At 41.9% G+C, this 14,339-nt stretch overlaps 1 protein-coding gene across 1 annotated transcript in view; it reads left to right on the top strand.

The window, feature by feature from the left end:
* ncor1 (nuclear receptor corepressor 1) overlaps nucleotides 1-14,339 on the top strand; it is a 50,225-nt gene that overhangs the window by 28,517 nt on the left and 7,369 nt on the right. Inside the window, 16 exon segments of the mRNA XM_038708308.1 lie at nucleotides 1,866-2,313; nucleotides 2,434-2,557; nucleotides 2,996-3,173; nucleotides 3,840-4,007; nucleotides 6,320-6,486; nucleotides 7,783-7,897; nucleotides 9,296-9,381; nucleotides 9,517-9,682; nucleotides 9,802-9,927; nucleotides 10,621-10,704; nucleotides 10,794-11,008; nucleotides 11,188-11,494; nucleotides 11,655-11,882; nucleotides 12,098-12,304; nucleotides 12,743-12,892; nucleotides 13,659-13,832. Coding sequence (XP_038564236.1) covers nucleotides 1,866-2,313; nucleotides 2,434-2,557; nucleotides 2,996-3,173; nucleotides 3,840-4,007; nucleotides 6,320-6,486; nucleotides 7,783-7,897; nucleotides 9,296-9,381; nucleotides 9,517-9,682; nucleotides 9,802-9,927; nucleotides 10,621-10,704; nucleotides 10,794-11,008; nucleotides 11,188-11,494; nucleotides 11,655-11,882; nucleotides 12,098-12,304; nucleotides 12,743-12,892; nucleotides 13,659-13,832 — 2,943 coding nt within the window.

The following is a 14,339-nucleotide window of genomic DNA, read 5'->3' as shown; positions in this document are numbered from 1 at the left end:
CTGACTGTAGTTTTAATGAGAGGGGAAAAAAAGGATCAAATGAAAAAAGCAAGAGGGGAGAGGTGGAGATAAAAGATATGAACTAATTCTGACTACATGGGCGCCTGTTGCATAGCAGTTCTTGGCTTTGAAGACTCAACAAAGCCTGCTCTTTGGTCCACTTGTTTGATCCAGCAAGCCTGCATGTCTACCCGCCTCCCTCCTCTCCAGAGGACGTTATCTTTGCTGACAGCAACGTTGACTATCAAAAAGAAAACATGCTTCGTATAGAAATAAATTATTATGAATAATTGGCACTGAATACACAACATTTAGTTTTTTTTCAACAACAAAATGAGTTGATACGTCTTTTTGTTGGAGAATTGTCTGGCTTAGCAGACCTACTGTATATATGAACAACCTCCAGTTCACAAGATAACCGTGGCGATAGGGGGAAGTCACAAGGTTTTCTGTCATGTGTATTTGACTTTGTCTTCGTCCTGTGGAAACCCAAACTGCTCTTTAGGTATATAGGTATATTTATTGTCACAATTGAACAGGTTATATACTGAAATTGAGCTTTGTAACTCCCTTCTGCTACATAGCAGGCAATATACATTAATACAGAATCAATTATTTAAAAAAAAAAAAAAAAGGTAAACAGAAATAAACTATCACTGGGGCAGTGCTGAGGATGAATTAGAGTTTAAGAGTCTGATAGCTTGGGGGGAAAAGCTGCTCTGCAGTCTGGTGGTGTGGCAGCAGAAACTTCTATATCTCTTCCCAGAAGGCAGCAGGGTGAACAGGCTGTGGCTGGTTGGGTACTGTCCTTTAGTATCTTTGGGTTCTGTGCAGGGACCTCACCTCACTGATATCACTGATGCTCGGGAGAAAGGTACCAATGATCTTCTGAGCAGTTTTAATCACCCGCTGCAGAGCCCTCCGGTCCTGGGCCACACATCCCATGCCAGTTAGTGATGTTTCCAGTCAGGATGCTTTCTATTGCTCCTGTGTAAAAGCTGACAAGAACTTGGCACAGGAATTTGGCCTTCTTAAGCTTCCTCAAGAAATATAGTTGTTTCTTTTCCAGCGTGGAGATGTGAGACGACCCTGTCAGATTCTCTGTGATGCTGATTCCCAGGAACTGTTCACCTGCTCCACCTCAGCTCCACTGATGTAGACAGGAGTGTGTGTCTTGTCTTTGGTTTGATACATGCATCAGCAAATTGATTTTGCATAGACATACTATCTGGAATACTATCTCCATGGCAACAACTGCAGCAGTAGACAATATGCAAGCCAACAGGGGCGTCCCGATTCCTCAAATAGGCAGTTTTTGTCTTAAGAATGTGTGATTTTCAGATGTGAATGTTTTTATCACTTACAAATTGCTACACTTCTGGTATTTGAGATACTCAAGTGTGAAAGGAACAGATGATTAATTTGTATTGTAAAAGGCTGTTGTATCTTTAAGGACTTGGTCTTTACAAAAACTGGTCATAGATTAGATACAGTAGGAACAGGCATTTACGTGTGTGTAGAAACAAATGTGACAAAGGAACGTGTGAGGCATAAAGAAGTGGAGGTAGCTTTTGGGATTGTCTATGTTTCTAGTTTTTGCAGTGTTATTCATTCCTTTACTTGTTTGATACACGTGGTCTTCCAAGTAAAGATTTTCTACATGGTAAATCACCCCAGTAGTGAGATTTATGTTGTGACAGGTCTTCATTTCTTTTGATTTGATTATATTATATTTGTTGTCTTTATTCCTAAATGGACTTTAAAATTGGCTTAAAAGTCTTGATCTTTCAGTTAGTTTCATGCATTGTTTGACATGTACTAATTCACTAATACTAATTTAATTAATACTTCTCATGTTTCCTCAGGTGGCGACAACAGCTCTGATACAGAGAGTGCCCCCTCCCCCACTCAGGCTGACTCCTCAAAGTCTGGCGACTCCAAGAGGTCAGACAGCGCTGCAGGAGATGCTCAGTGCTCTGACCAGGACAAAGGTCTGGCTAGCAATGGGAAGGCCATGGAGCCCTCATACGGCAAACTCTGTGTCAAGGAAGAAAAAAGCCCAGAGAGTGAGACTGGATCTCTGGACGAAAAGGCCAGGATGGCCTCCTATGCAGGCTCAGTGCGTCCAAAAACCGAACCTCAGGATGTGGACATGAAGGCTGGAGAGGTTCAGGTCAAGATGGAGCCTGAGATCAAGGAGAGAGGAGAAAAGGGAGATCATGGCGAGAGGCTTGGGGAACTCCACTCAGATAATGACTCCAGCGCCACCTGCAGTGCTGACGAGGATGTGGAAGCAGAGCCTGAAAGACAAAGGTGTGTTCATATTCGCATGTCTTCGTGTTCTCATGTTGTATGTACATATTTGTGGTTTACATGAACAGGACATGTTCATGGTTTTGAGTGTGACATACATTTTGTTTTGTGCCTCTGCAGAATGTTCGCCATGGAAAAGCCTTCATTGATCAACCCTCCAGGCTCGGTGCTGGTGTCCTCACCCAAGCAAACCCAACTCAACATCCAGCAGCTGCAGCAGCGTGCAGCTGCCATCCCACCAATGGTTAGTCACAGTTTATATTTGATCCATTTAGACTAGCATGGAGGTAGGTAACAGGCTGTTAGCATGCCCACACAGTCATTATGAGCAGTGTGATATGATCAGAATCCAGTTTAGTGTAAGATGTTTACCACCATTGTCTCATATCCTTTTAAGGCAGAAGTTCCAAGATATGTAGAATTTTATTTAAAGTTTGGTCAGTGCTCTTGTTTCAGTACTCAAATTGTTCAATATCCCATCTGCATCTTTTTAAAGAAGAATTTGAAAATGTACCTGATATAAATCCAATAATCTGTTGATCTTTGCAACAAAAAATTACTCTAATCGAGACCTTAAAATCGAATGTCAAATTGAAATTGTGGATTTGGAGAATTCTGACACCCCTTGTTAATATCTGGCATTCCAACTCATCTGGATCTTTTTAATCCTTAACATATCTAGGTGCCTGGTGCTTTTGGCACTAGCGGCGTGAGTATGAGTGGACTTACGATGTTGCAACACCAAATCAAAGCAGTGCATGAGTCGGCGCACCAAGAGGAGAAACAGAGGCAGGATCAGGGAGACCTGGAGCGCAGACCCCCCTTCAACACCCGCAGCCCCACCATACTAGACAGAGATGGTAAGGGAACAAAAACTATCCTCATTCTGTCCTCATCTCTCCTCCTTCCTGTTCATCGCTCCGTCAGCCTTGTTCTCTGTCGCTGCTAGCAGTGGACTATTTATAGCTAATGCATTTTTTAGGTCCCATTCATTTTTTTATGCCGTTTCAAAAAGGAAATGTTTGAGGGTGATCTGGACTGTCGTAATGTGGTTCAGCCTGAGTCAAGGAAAAAAAGTTAGCTGACCCTGTTTTACATTTGTTGCAAACTCTGAGCTGATGTCTGCATTGATGCTCCCCTTGAAATGCCTTTGGATGAAGGAGGGGGCCATGGTGTTTTTTTTTTTTTTTAAAGTTGTCTGACTGGAGCGTGTTGGAGTAGGACACTTGCTGCTTCTGAGCTGGCAGACAAAGTTCAGCCACTTAGCTTCAGAAGGTGCGGCAAAGTCACCAGGCAGCTTTTAGCACCTTTTAGTCAGAGTGCTGTGAAGAGTAGAGCAGCTGTCAGTAAGCTGCTGAGCTTTGACACCAAGATACTTATTACATAGGTTTCAGCGGGTGTGTATCCAGGTGGTGGTGTTTGTTGTACGGGCCTGTCCATTCTAGGTCAGCTCAATGCTCACTGGCATAGAGTTCTTGTTTTAATAGTGGTTGTCTTCCCTTTGTCCTTATGCCTGTGTACTGCAGGTAAGCCCTTAACCTACATGCCTTATGAAATGAAGCTGGCTCTGGACCAGGAGGCCCACTCTGGTCGGCCAGGCTCTCCCTACAGACTCTCCCCCAGGGAGCTGAGCAAGGCCTCACCCCAGCTTGACCCCAACGCCCCGAATGCCTCCCGCTACAGTGTGCCACCAGGTAAAAGCACACATCTTCACCTCCTCCTCCTCCTCCTCCCCTCCCTTCTTGTCTCCTTCCTTCCCTTGCTGATACAAACTAGCCTTGCCTGACTCCCATTGAGTCTTTTGTGTTTGACAATGGAGGCACTAAAGGCAATAGATTGGTATAGTTTGGACTGAAATAAATGCAGTATACTATATTTCAGCCACTCTTTCAGTTTGACATGTTTTAATGTTTATATTTTATTGTCTTGCAGGCTGTTATGGTAGCCTGTTCTATATACACAATTGCTTGATTATCCTTATTTAAAGTTATAGTTGGAGCAGAGGAGGACTGATGTGGAGCTTTTTAATCCTGTCGTGAGTCGGGGTTTGACACCGTTTTAGAGCACTTGTGCATTAGATAAGTTGGGTTGAATTTCCTTTTGTCCAAAGGTATATGTACCCAATGAGGTCATGTACTGGATGTATTTGGTCAATGTTTAGCTGACATAAGAAATATATTTGGAAACCTATGCCAGTGAAGTTGATGTTTGTTTTGTTAGACGCTTGGGTGGAGCACCTTAAATAAGAGCCAAGCTCATTGTGTTTTGTAGGTCTCTTTTTCATTGACTAATAACTTTTTATAATAGGGAGCATCATGGAAATATGCCTTTTAGGCCACTTGGAGCCAAGCTGCCTGCACAAGGGAAATGCAATGTGCGCTTGTACACAGGTATCAGTACAGTAGCTCTTTTTGCTATCATCAGGTTGGTGGTTTTATAACTGGTGCACATGTCAATGCATGAGTCCAGTATTTTTGGTCTGTGTACCAGTTCACAGAGAAAACAGAAGCATACTTCTTTGACCCCTAATCTTGGGCCCTGGACTACATTCTTGTCTCAAAAAGAGGCTGAGATGATGTGTGGATCACCGCCAGTCAATAGTTGTCATCATTACAGTTCTATTGTAATTTAGCATAGAATAACACAACATTACACAAATGTACAATGAAGCTGTAATGATACCCTTATCATCACGTACTTTCTATACATGTATATACATTGTTGCAAGAGTATGTTGGTAAAGTCTGTTTTTGGTTATAACAATTAATGTGCCATGGAATCATAAATTAAATGTAACTTTGTTAGCAGCCATTAGCAGCAAAAGAGGTAGTCTTAGTTGTATCATTACAGTGGATCTATGTCTTCACTTTCATTCACATTGTACTTACAAGAGCTTTGAAGTGGACATCAGTTGAATTCAGCATTGATCCTTCTTTTAGACATGAACAGCAAGTTTCCTCTCCTGGCCCATCACAGCCATTATGCTCTTCCGACACAGGACACTGTTTAAAGCTACATAAGGTTGATCACCCAAGATTTTGTGCCAACGGACAATTTTTTTTATTAATTTGCAAAAACTATATTGATACTAGAGAAAATTAATGTATGAAAACAATAAACAAAATTGATGTTGATCCTGCAGGCAGATTTTTCAGTTAATCATTATTTCATAGACGTGCTTTAATTTACTATTGTTTGAAGAATTAAGCTTTGGGGCATCAGAAAGGATCTTCTTTAGGAAAGGAAACGCGTGCAGTTCACCACATTACAGACATTTCTTGTATGTCATTTGGAGCAAACATATCCTGACAAGTGAGGCTATGGTCTGTGAATTGCACCACGAATGTTTGACACACAGTCTCCCTGCATCAGGGATTCATAAATTTGTCATAGTGGCTTGTTTTCCTATCTGTCGCTGTATGGGCCAGCAGGATGATGACACCCATGCCCACTGGAGGAACTCTCACACAGCCATTTGCATTTTTTATTTTGTAGTGTGCAGAACTACAGGGAGCGCTCCAGGCAGGAGGTTATTCTTGGTCTTGTGTGCATATTTTGTGTTTTGTGATCCGTTTTGTCTACTCAGCTTCCCTTAGACGGTAAAGCAGACCGAAGGCATGGGCCAAGGTTATCTCAAGCTGAGGACAGGTTAATTAATGAGGTCTTCAGTGTTTACTTCACCACTCACTGGAGTCTGTCAGGATGAAGCTGAATATTTTATCGTACAGTCTTTGATGGGAAATGGTTGCTTAATGGAACCCTTATGTTAGGTGGGTTTGAAGTTGTGGTGTCTGGCAGGCAGAAGACATTTAGAGTTCAGGTCTAACTTCCTGTGTGCGCTCATATTAGTGTTTTTGTGATTTTTATTTATTTATTTATTTATTTTTGTGTGTGAAGAAAGTTGTTTAATCCTTTTTTGTTTATGTAGATATTTAAGGCAAAATGTTGGCGTGTAATCAGTTGTCTGATTTTTATTGTTTTGGTTATTTTTTCATATTTCCACCAGTACTCCACCCCGCCCCGAATCAGCTGGTCCAGAGTATGCCAGATGGAGTCCGTGTCACGTTCAGCAGACCCAGTCGACCTCCCAACATTCCCTCTCCTCCTCCACTCATTCCAACCACCAAGCCCACGGACAAGCCCTCCTTCATCCAAGGAGGCTCCATCTCCCAGGTAAGGCACCAGACGGGTGACAGCATTCATCTACTGGTGTACCAAGTGGAGCGACCCTCTTAATTTTTTATACCACTGGTGTTCAAACCTGTGCAATGCATACCACACATTAGAGCTCAAGACATGTAATGCCTTTTGGTGAGTAACTTTTGTTTTTGTACATTCTTATTTATTAAGATTTTCAATAGACTCACCATAGATCAGGGACACGGAAATGTATTTTTTATGTATTTTCTAGACAGTTGTTTTTTCATGAACAAAGAGAAACTGACTGTAACAAATTTCTCTTCCATTTTGAACTTGCCAGGAAGAAATATTCTTAAGAAATAAAATTACATTTGTAGCGAATCAAGGATCAATGAAAATGTATGGCATTTCTTTGTTTTTGTTTCTGTGGACAGCTTTGTTGACTGTCATTACATGAGCTAAGTTTTCTTGGTAGCTCAGCTCTAGAGAAATGGAACGGGCTTCCTTTGTCCTACGTGTCATAGTGCTTATAGTGTGATCTCTTGGTAACAGTCAGCACAGATGTACAGAGTAACTAGGCCAAGTTTATAGTCAGGAAAATGAATTAATCAGATTAATTAAGTAATCTTTTATAAATGACTAACTGTAATCATGGTTTGAATTGCGGGGGGGATTGGGGGGTTCTGACCCCCCTAGTTAAGGCTTGGACCCCCTCAAAAGAGGCAAAAACAACAGTTCAGGGGGGTCTTTCTTGATTGTAATTGTAAATATTACAATATATTTCCCATATTTATGCCTTTTTATAATTAAGAATCTTGAAAAACGATTTCAGATTTCATTGCACTTTTTATATATATTTTCAGAGACCCAACAATTCCCAATTTCCCAACAATGAATGACTACTGCTTTATTATTATTATTATTATTATTATTATTATTTCATTCACAATCCACATGCGCAAGAGGAAAGGAAATATTTGCTAAAAAGAGTAAATTAATATAAAACGAATGAAATGATAAAAATTTGGAATTAGAGATGATAATGCAGCCTGTTTTTTATGATAGTGTCTTTGGTTCTGGTTCAGCACTGAGTGTAATAACCAAGGATATTGTAAGCATAGTAAGAATTTAGTTCACTGAAGCACGCACCAGCGCTGTACTGGGAATCCTTTATGACCTTGAAAAAAGTGGCCCCCCAATTGTCATTGTATAATTCGCACCCTGACTGTAACAGTAAAAAGATTACCAACATCGCTTGACACCACTTTCTTGTTTTCATGAACGCGGTGACCTGACCTTGAAATGTGTTCTTTGTTCCTGTTTACCCAGGGAACTCCTGGCACATACTTGCCGTCCCATGCTGTCTATGGGCCAGAGGGGACTAAGAGCGCTGTGGGCTCCATATCTCTGGGTTTGCCTCGGCAGCAGGATCCTAACAAGCCTGGTAGGACGACAACCTGTTACATTACTGCAATTTTCATTGTGCAGTTCAGATAACGCACTATTTTTAAATAAAATTAAAAAGCAAAGACCTAAACACAAGAGCAGGATTGTATGCAGCTTTAGACAGACAATAAGTGCCAAACCCACTTAGTTTAATGACACCTCTGAGGGATTCCTATATTTTGAAGGCCATAAGGTTTTTATCTCTGCATCATTTTGCTAAAGCAAACCTTTATTGTATAATGGGTTTTTGTTCAAACATATTAAAAATAGATGGGCCACTAATGGTACAATTAAAATCTACAGCATGCTTTTTTGGCCCTTTTGTTGTGATGACTAAAAAGTAAAGTTGTGAAAATGCATTCATCCATCCATAAAGACAGAACACAGTGACCAGAATAACCTTTTAATCTGAGATCACATGAATACTGCCAGGGCTGCATCCACTTTTTGTGAAGTGGTGTCATTGAAGCTGGGCTGCTGCAGCTACTCTTCATGGTAGCTTCAAATCTTAAGGCTGTAGCCATTGTATAAAAAAAGATCATCTGTTCCCATCCTTCATGCCCATACTTACTTTACATTACAGAGAGGTGTCTCTTAAGAAGTGCACATGTAACTCACAGAGGCAAAACCGATTGATTATGGAAGAAGATTATTACAGATTAATGAATACATTGCCATAACATTTAAGTTTCAAATACTGACACGCTCAATATTAACATAAACATAACTGCTCATTTGCATTGCCACCAAATGTTGACTTCGCAACATCGCATATGTTACTTTGTTAAATTAGATTGTTCGGGACAATTAAGCACATATTGACCCTGAAAGAAAGGTTGAAACATCCTTTGGAGTTCTGATCTGACAGAAACTGAGGCGCTAGTCCAGATCAAAAGCCATTTCACCTTGGTATGCTTGAGAAATTTCCTAACAGTTGACCTCTGAACTTCCTACACACTTTCTCTTTTTTTGTAACATACCACACCAATAGAAACAACTGTCCCGAATAGTTGTCCTATAAATCAGGCCCTGATGTACCTTGATTTTAGGACTGGTTGTATATGAGTTTTCCAGACCTTAATCTCTAGTTTTCATAGTATCACTTTACATATTCTTTTATGTGTTTGCATAAAACTCACTCATGTGAATGCGTTGCTTCAGAAATTAAAAGATATATCTTGTGTTTGGTTTGAAAGATCATGCTGTTTTAATAATTTCATTCAAACACTTGTTGATGCTGTGGGACAACCAAATCACCTGCGGAAACTTGTGGTTTAGAATTTTTACAATTATATCGGTATTACTACCAAAATCAGACTTTTGATTTTACTCCACTAGATGGCAACAGCCACACATGACTTAACTTGCATAATTTCTTTCCTGTGTAATTCTCCAGGAGCTGCAGTTCCATCCATACAAGACGGCAGAGGCAACCCTGCAAAAATGGGCGAGGGTCTGGCTTTCAGAGGATCAATCACTCAGGTAATGAATGGATGGAGTGCTTTTTAGGGTAATTTCATGATAGAAGCTCTGAATAGATAAATGACAGATAACAAGATACTTTTTCCATCTGTAGCTTTTTATGTTGCATTATAACTTTGCTCTTTTCTTAAATAGGGCACACCAGCGCTGCCCCAATCTAGCATTGCTGCTGACCTCCTGAAAAGCACCATCACAAAGCTTGCCACAGAGGACCTGAGCAGCCCAGACAAGGCCAGGGGAGAACAGCCTAAAGGTCATGTCATCTATGAAGGCAAGAGTGGTCACATTGTATCCTATGACGGTAAGTGCTATTGTTGTTGTTATTATTGTTATGTATATAGTATTACTGATATACCAAATTATTATTGAGCTTTTCTTTACCAAGCACACAATTTGATCATGAGTCTTTATGTCCAAAAGCTATTAAGAACACCAGGGAAAACACCCGCAGCCCCAGAACTGGCCATGAGATGAAACGCACTTACGACATGATGGAGGTACCCATGGGCAGGGGACACCCTGGCAGGGAAGGAGCTCCATTTGAGGGTATTGCTTTTGTGTTAATTAATATACACTGTTAGGGTTGGGCCAGTGTAAACATTTTCAAACAGTAAGCCAAAGACCTGACTGGACCGGACCGGTAATATAGAGTTTTACCACTAGGTGTTGCACATGTCTCACAGACGCTCCGAGTAACATGAGACCCCATGAATGATCAGTTTTCCACAACATGTTAAGAAATTAAGGGTCTGTTCACTGAAACACTAGAGTTTTACTGTGTTAAAGTAAAAAGGGAAAATGATGCGGTCATTGTTTATTAACTTCCCAGCAATGTATTTCACAAATCTGTTGGTAACGCACTGTGAAGACAGCTTGACTCCGCAACACCATCTTCTCAGCTGTGTTGCATAATCATTTCCCATCATGCAGTGCTGGATGAGTTAGTTTGTACTGTGTCGGTTGGTGGCTTATGTTTTGTTGGTAATTCTCATATTTGTGCCTGTTTTACAGTTTTAACCATTAGTGAGGTGTCTGTTACAGGTTCAAAAGGGTTCATGCAGGACATCAATGAGAGCTGCTGCTTGTCTCTTTTTAATCATGCCAAATGCCGGTTCAGTCAGTTTCCATAACATCAAACTGGTTTAAGCTTGTGGACCAGACTGGCTCAACCCTATACACAATGTGACCTGGCTTGTTTCTTCTGTGTCAGGAGAGTGACTGTGCTTGCTTGTTCCTCAGGTTTGATTAGCAGAGCCTTGCCTAGAGATGGTCTACATGGAGATTCTAAGGAAAGACCATTGATCACTGGATCCATCATGCAAGGTAAAAGCTTGCCACATTCCCATAAAACACTCTACTACTACTAGTAGCATCAAACAATGTGAAAAGGCTGACTCTTCAAATATTTCCAGGAACACCTAGAACCGCTGCAGAGTCCTATGAAGATGCAATGAAATATGGAAAACAGATAAAACGAGAGAGCCCACCAATCCGCTCATTCGAAGGGGGTATTGGTAAGGGCAAGCCGTATGAGGGAGTCAACACTATCAAAGAGATGGGACGCTCCATTCATGAAATACCCCGACAAGATCAGTCTGGCCAGGGGCTAGAGGGGTCCATGTCTCAGGTAAGACAGTTGGAGTTTTGAAGGCCTGGCCAGGATTTTTTTGTGGACTGCATTTACTAATACCATTCCTTAGATCTGTTCAGTGAACACATTGCCATATGAATATGTAAAATCAATAAATATACATAGTGGATATAACCAGTGACATTGATGGACCTGTTGTTCTTTTCATTTACCAGATTCACCCTCTCAACCAGTCTACTATCAAGCACAATGTCAAGTCCCTAATTACCAGTCCCTCTAAGCATCCCCACAGCATGCCCCAGCTCGAGGCCATGGAACGAGCCAAATACGAGGAGAGCAAGGCAGTACGCCACACTGTGGTCAACTCCACCACCTCTGTCCTGCGTTCCACACACCAGGAGGCTAACAAATCCCAGCTTAGCCCGGGCATGTATGAGGATGCCAACGCTCGCAGGACTCCTGTGAACTACACCACCAATCCCGGGTCCCGAGGGTCACCCATGCTGGGACGTACTCCAGACGGTATGTTCCATAACCATTTTATTCACACCTGCAAGTTCCACTGCCTTGGGTGCATCATTCCTGATTTTGTTTACTGTGACAGATGTATTGTCATGATATTATATTAAGTTGTTGTGTTAATTAAGCATTAATTAATTAGATCTGTTGCTCTCCTACAAAGGTGGAATGGGCTCTGCGAAATCTGCTGCACATGAAAGAAAGAGTGCCATGACCCCTACACAGCGGGACAGTGTCCCAGCTAAGTCTCCAGTGTCGGGTGGTGACCCTGTAGCCTCTCACAGCCCCTTCGACCCTCACCACCGGCCCGTTGGTCCTGGGGAAGTGTACCGAGCCCACCTGCCTCCACATCTTGACCCCACCATGGCCTTCCACAGAGTGCTGGATCCTGGTACAGTGTTTAAATACTTTCCACTGTTTCCACCATAACTATGAACAATAAGAGCCTTGATTCTGAGTAAATTGACGAAAGCAACTCATTCTCTCTAAGTCATAGGCACTACATGTCCAGGATCTTTTTTACCTACTGACGTCAGCAGATGAGATCAGTATCTTTCAGCCTTGTGTTCATATGTTTTGTTTTTTTCCTCCTGTCCTCTGTTACAGCATTCATGTTCCCCAGGCAGCCGTCCCCAACAGGTTACCATCATAACACCTACCAGCTGTACACCATGGAGAACACACGGCAGACCATCCTCAACGATTATATCACTTCCCAGCAGATGCATCCTGTCATCCCTCGACCTGACATGGCCCGAGGCTTGTCACCACGGGAACAGCCTGCCGCTATCCCTTACGCAGCCGGAGCTCGAGGTACGGACCTCCACTAGCTGACCCTCTCTCACCTGCCGCAACAGGCAGGGGAGAGGCCGTGGGCAGGAGGGGCTGTAGTATGCAGACTGTGTGCTTGTGAAGTAGTGGCTACCTTTTCCAGACGCCCAGAAGCAAATGACCTAGTCAATTTTTTCTGATTTGCTCTTTATATTGGGGCTGCAACTGATTCGGCTACTACTCAATTTATCAATTTGTTATGGTTATCCAAATCTCCATTTGCTGAGTGGTTGCCTTTTACAAGTTGACCACTATTCCACTCATTTTGCAGCCCTGTTGCTTTCTGATCAATCTGTATTTGGGAGCACTAACAGATGAAGGTGAGGGTTACAGTTAAGTGTATACGGTGTTCATACATTCAGAAATTGATGGATTGGTTCTTGCTGTTCACCGTTGGCCCTTTGCTTCTGTCTGTAAAAGGGATTATTGATCTAGCCCAGATGCCTCCAACTATCCTGTTGCCTCACCCTGGGGGAACAGGTACTCCCACTATGGAACGCATCGCCTACCTCCCTGGAGCTCAGCCCCCTTTCCCTCATAGGGCTTTCAACCCAACCTCCATATCGCCAGGTGAGGACCCCTCCCTTCCCTATCCCTACAACCCGTGTTCCCTTATCTTCCTTGCCACGATCTCCATGTTCCCTCACACCTCTGTAAGAGTGCAGCCCTGCACTGACGTGAGGTTTCAAAGGTCAGTTCTGCCTGTCCAGTCACAGATCAAGTCGAATCTTACTGCAATGATGCTGGGGGGATTTTTCACAAAACTGTCCCGACTGTTGGAAGGCAATAAAGTGATTTTCTCTTTTACGTAAAGAAATTGTGCTCCAGATCATTTTAGGGGCACAAAAAATGTTTTTTTGTCTGCAGTTGAAACTCTGGAATGTCTTGTTATTCACAGCCATGCTATCTAAATATGTAGACTCATATTTACTAAAGTCAGCCTTAAAGAACTTGGAGGCATTTAAACTCATTGAAAGAGACCTGAAAAATCTACAGTTATTTTCTTTTCCACATTTGAATACAACATTGTATTTATGTTTTACTTCAATTAAGATAAAGATTTCTTAATTGTAATTTGACACCGTTTTAAAGGCATTATGAACACATGTATATGCAACTAAAGTAGCAGCACTGTGGTTCTGAAATTATTGGTAATCATGGTAATATTCATGAAACAGAATATTACCACGATTGTCCCGTGGTAGATTCGGGACTTGTTGGCAACACCAAATGATTCAGATTTCTAAAGGAAGCCTGACCCATCCTGCTGAGACCCCTGTGTGTAGTGTGTGTATAAATCCTGTGTGTTTGTGATGTCTGCCATTGTTGTCCTCAGGTCACCAAGCCCATCTTGCTGCTGCAGCTGCTGCCAGTGCAGAGAGGGAACGGGAGAGGGAGCAGCAGGACAAGGAGAAAGAAAAGGAAAGAGAGAGGGAGCAGCGGGAGAGGGAGCGGGAAATGCGAGAACGAGAGCGCGACCGGGAGCGAACCAATGAATACATTCGTGGAGGTGAGTTGTTTCGTTGTTGTTAAAAACAGCAGCAGAGTTGTGAAAATCGTAAATTCATAATGTTTACTGTATATCACTGTTAATATAGGAAATGCGTGTTTATCCACTCTGCTGAGCAAATGTTTACCAATTCATATAAAACTGATAGCACACAGTCTATACTAAGACAAAATAAATTTCCTCCTTCCTTTTTTGTTCACCTCTGCACACATTCTCTATTATGCTGGCTATTTAAAGAAGTAGGGTTGTCAGTTACATATATACAATTAAAACAATAATATTAAACACATTGCTATTTGTTATGGAATGAGCATGGCAGTGTCACGGTTTTCAACCCAGGCCAGGAGGAGGTTTGTGTGGTGGTTGTAGACGTGTGACATTGGGAGAACATCAAAGATTGGATTAAACTAAATAAAACTAAATAGAGAAACCAATATGTATGATTTTGTATACTAAATTGGGTTTGCCCTGGCATAAGATCACTGATATAAAGCGACGTTTACTGAA

The sequence above is a fragment of the Micropterus salmoides genome, unplaced genomic scaffold (assembly GCF_014851395.1).
Source record: "Micropterus salmoides isolate LMB-PRFRI ecotype aquatic unplaced genomic scaffold, ASM1485139v1 Ms_hic_scaffold_9, whole genome shotgun sequence".
NCBI lineage: Eukaryota > Metazoa > Chordata > Actinopteri > Centrarchiformes > Centrarchidae > Micropterus > Micropterus salmoides.
Note: the sequence above shows the minus strand (reverse complement) of the source record. Positions and strands in the feature narration are given on the sequence as shown.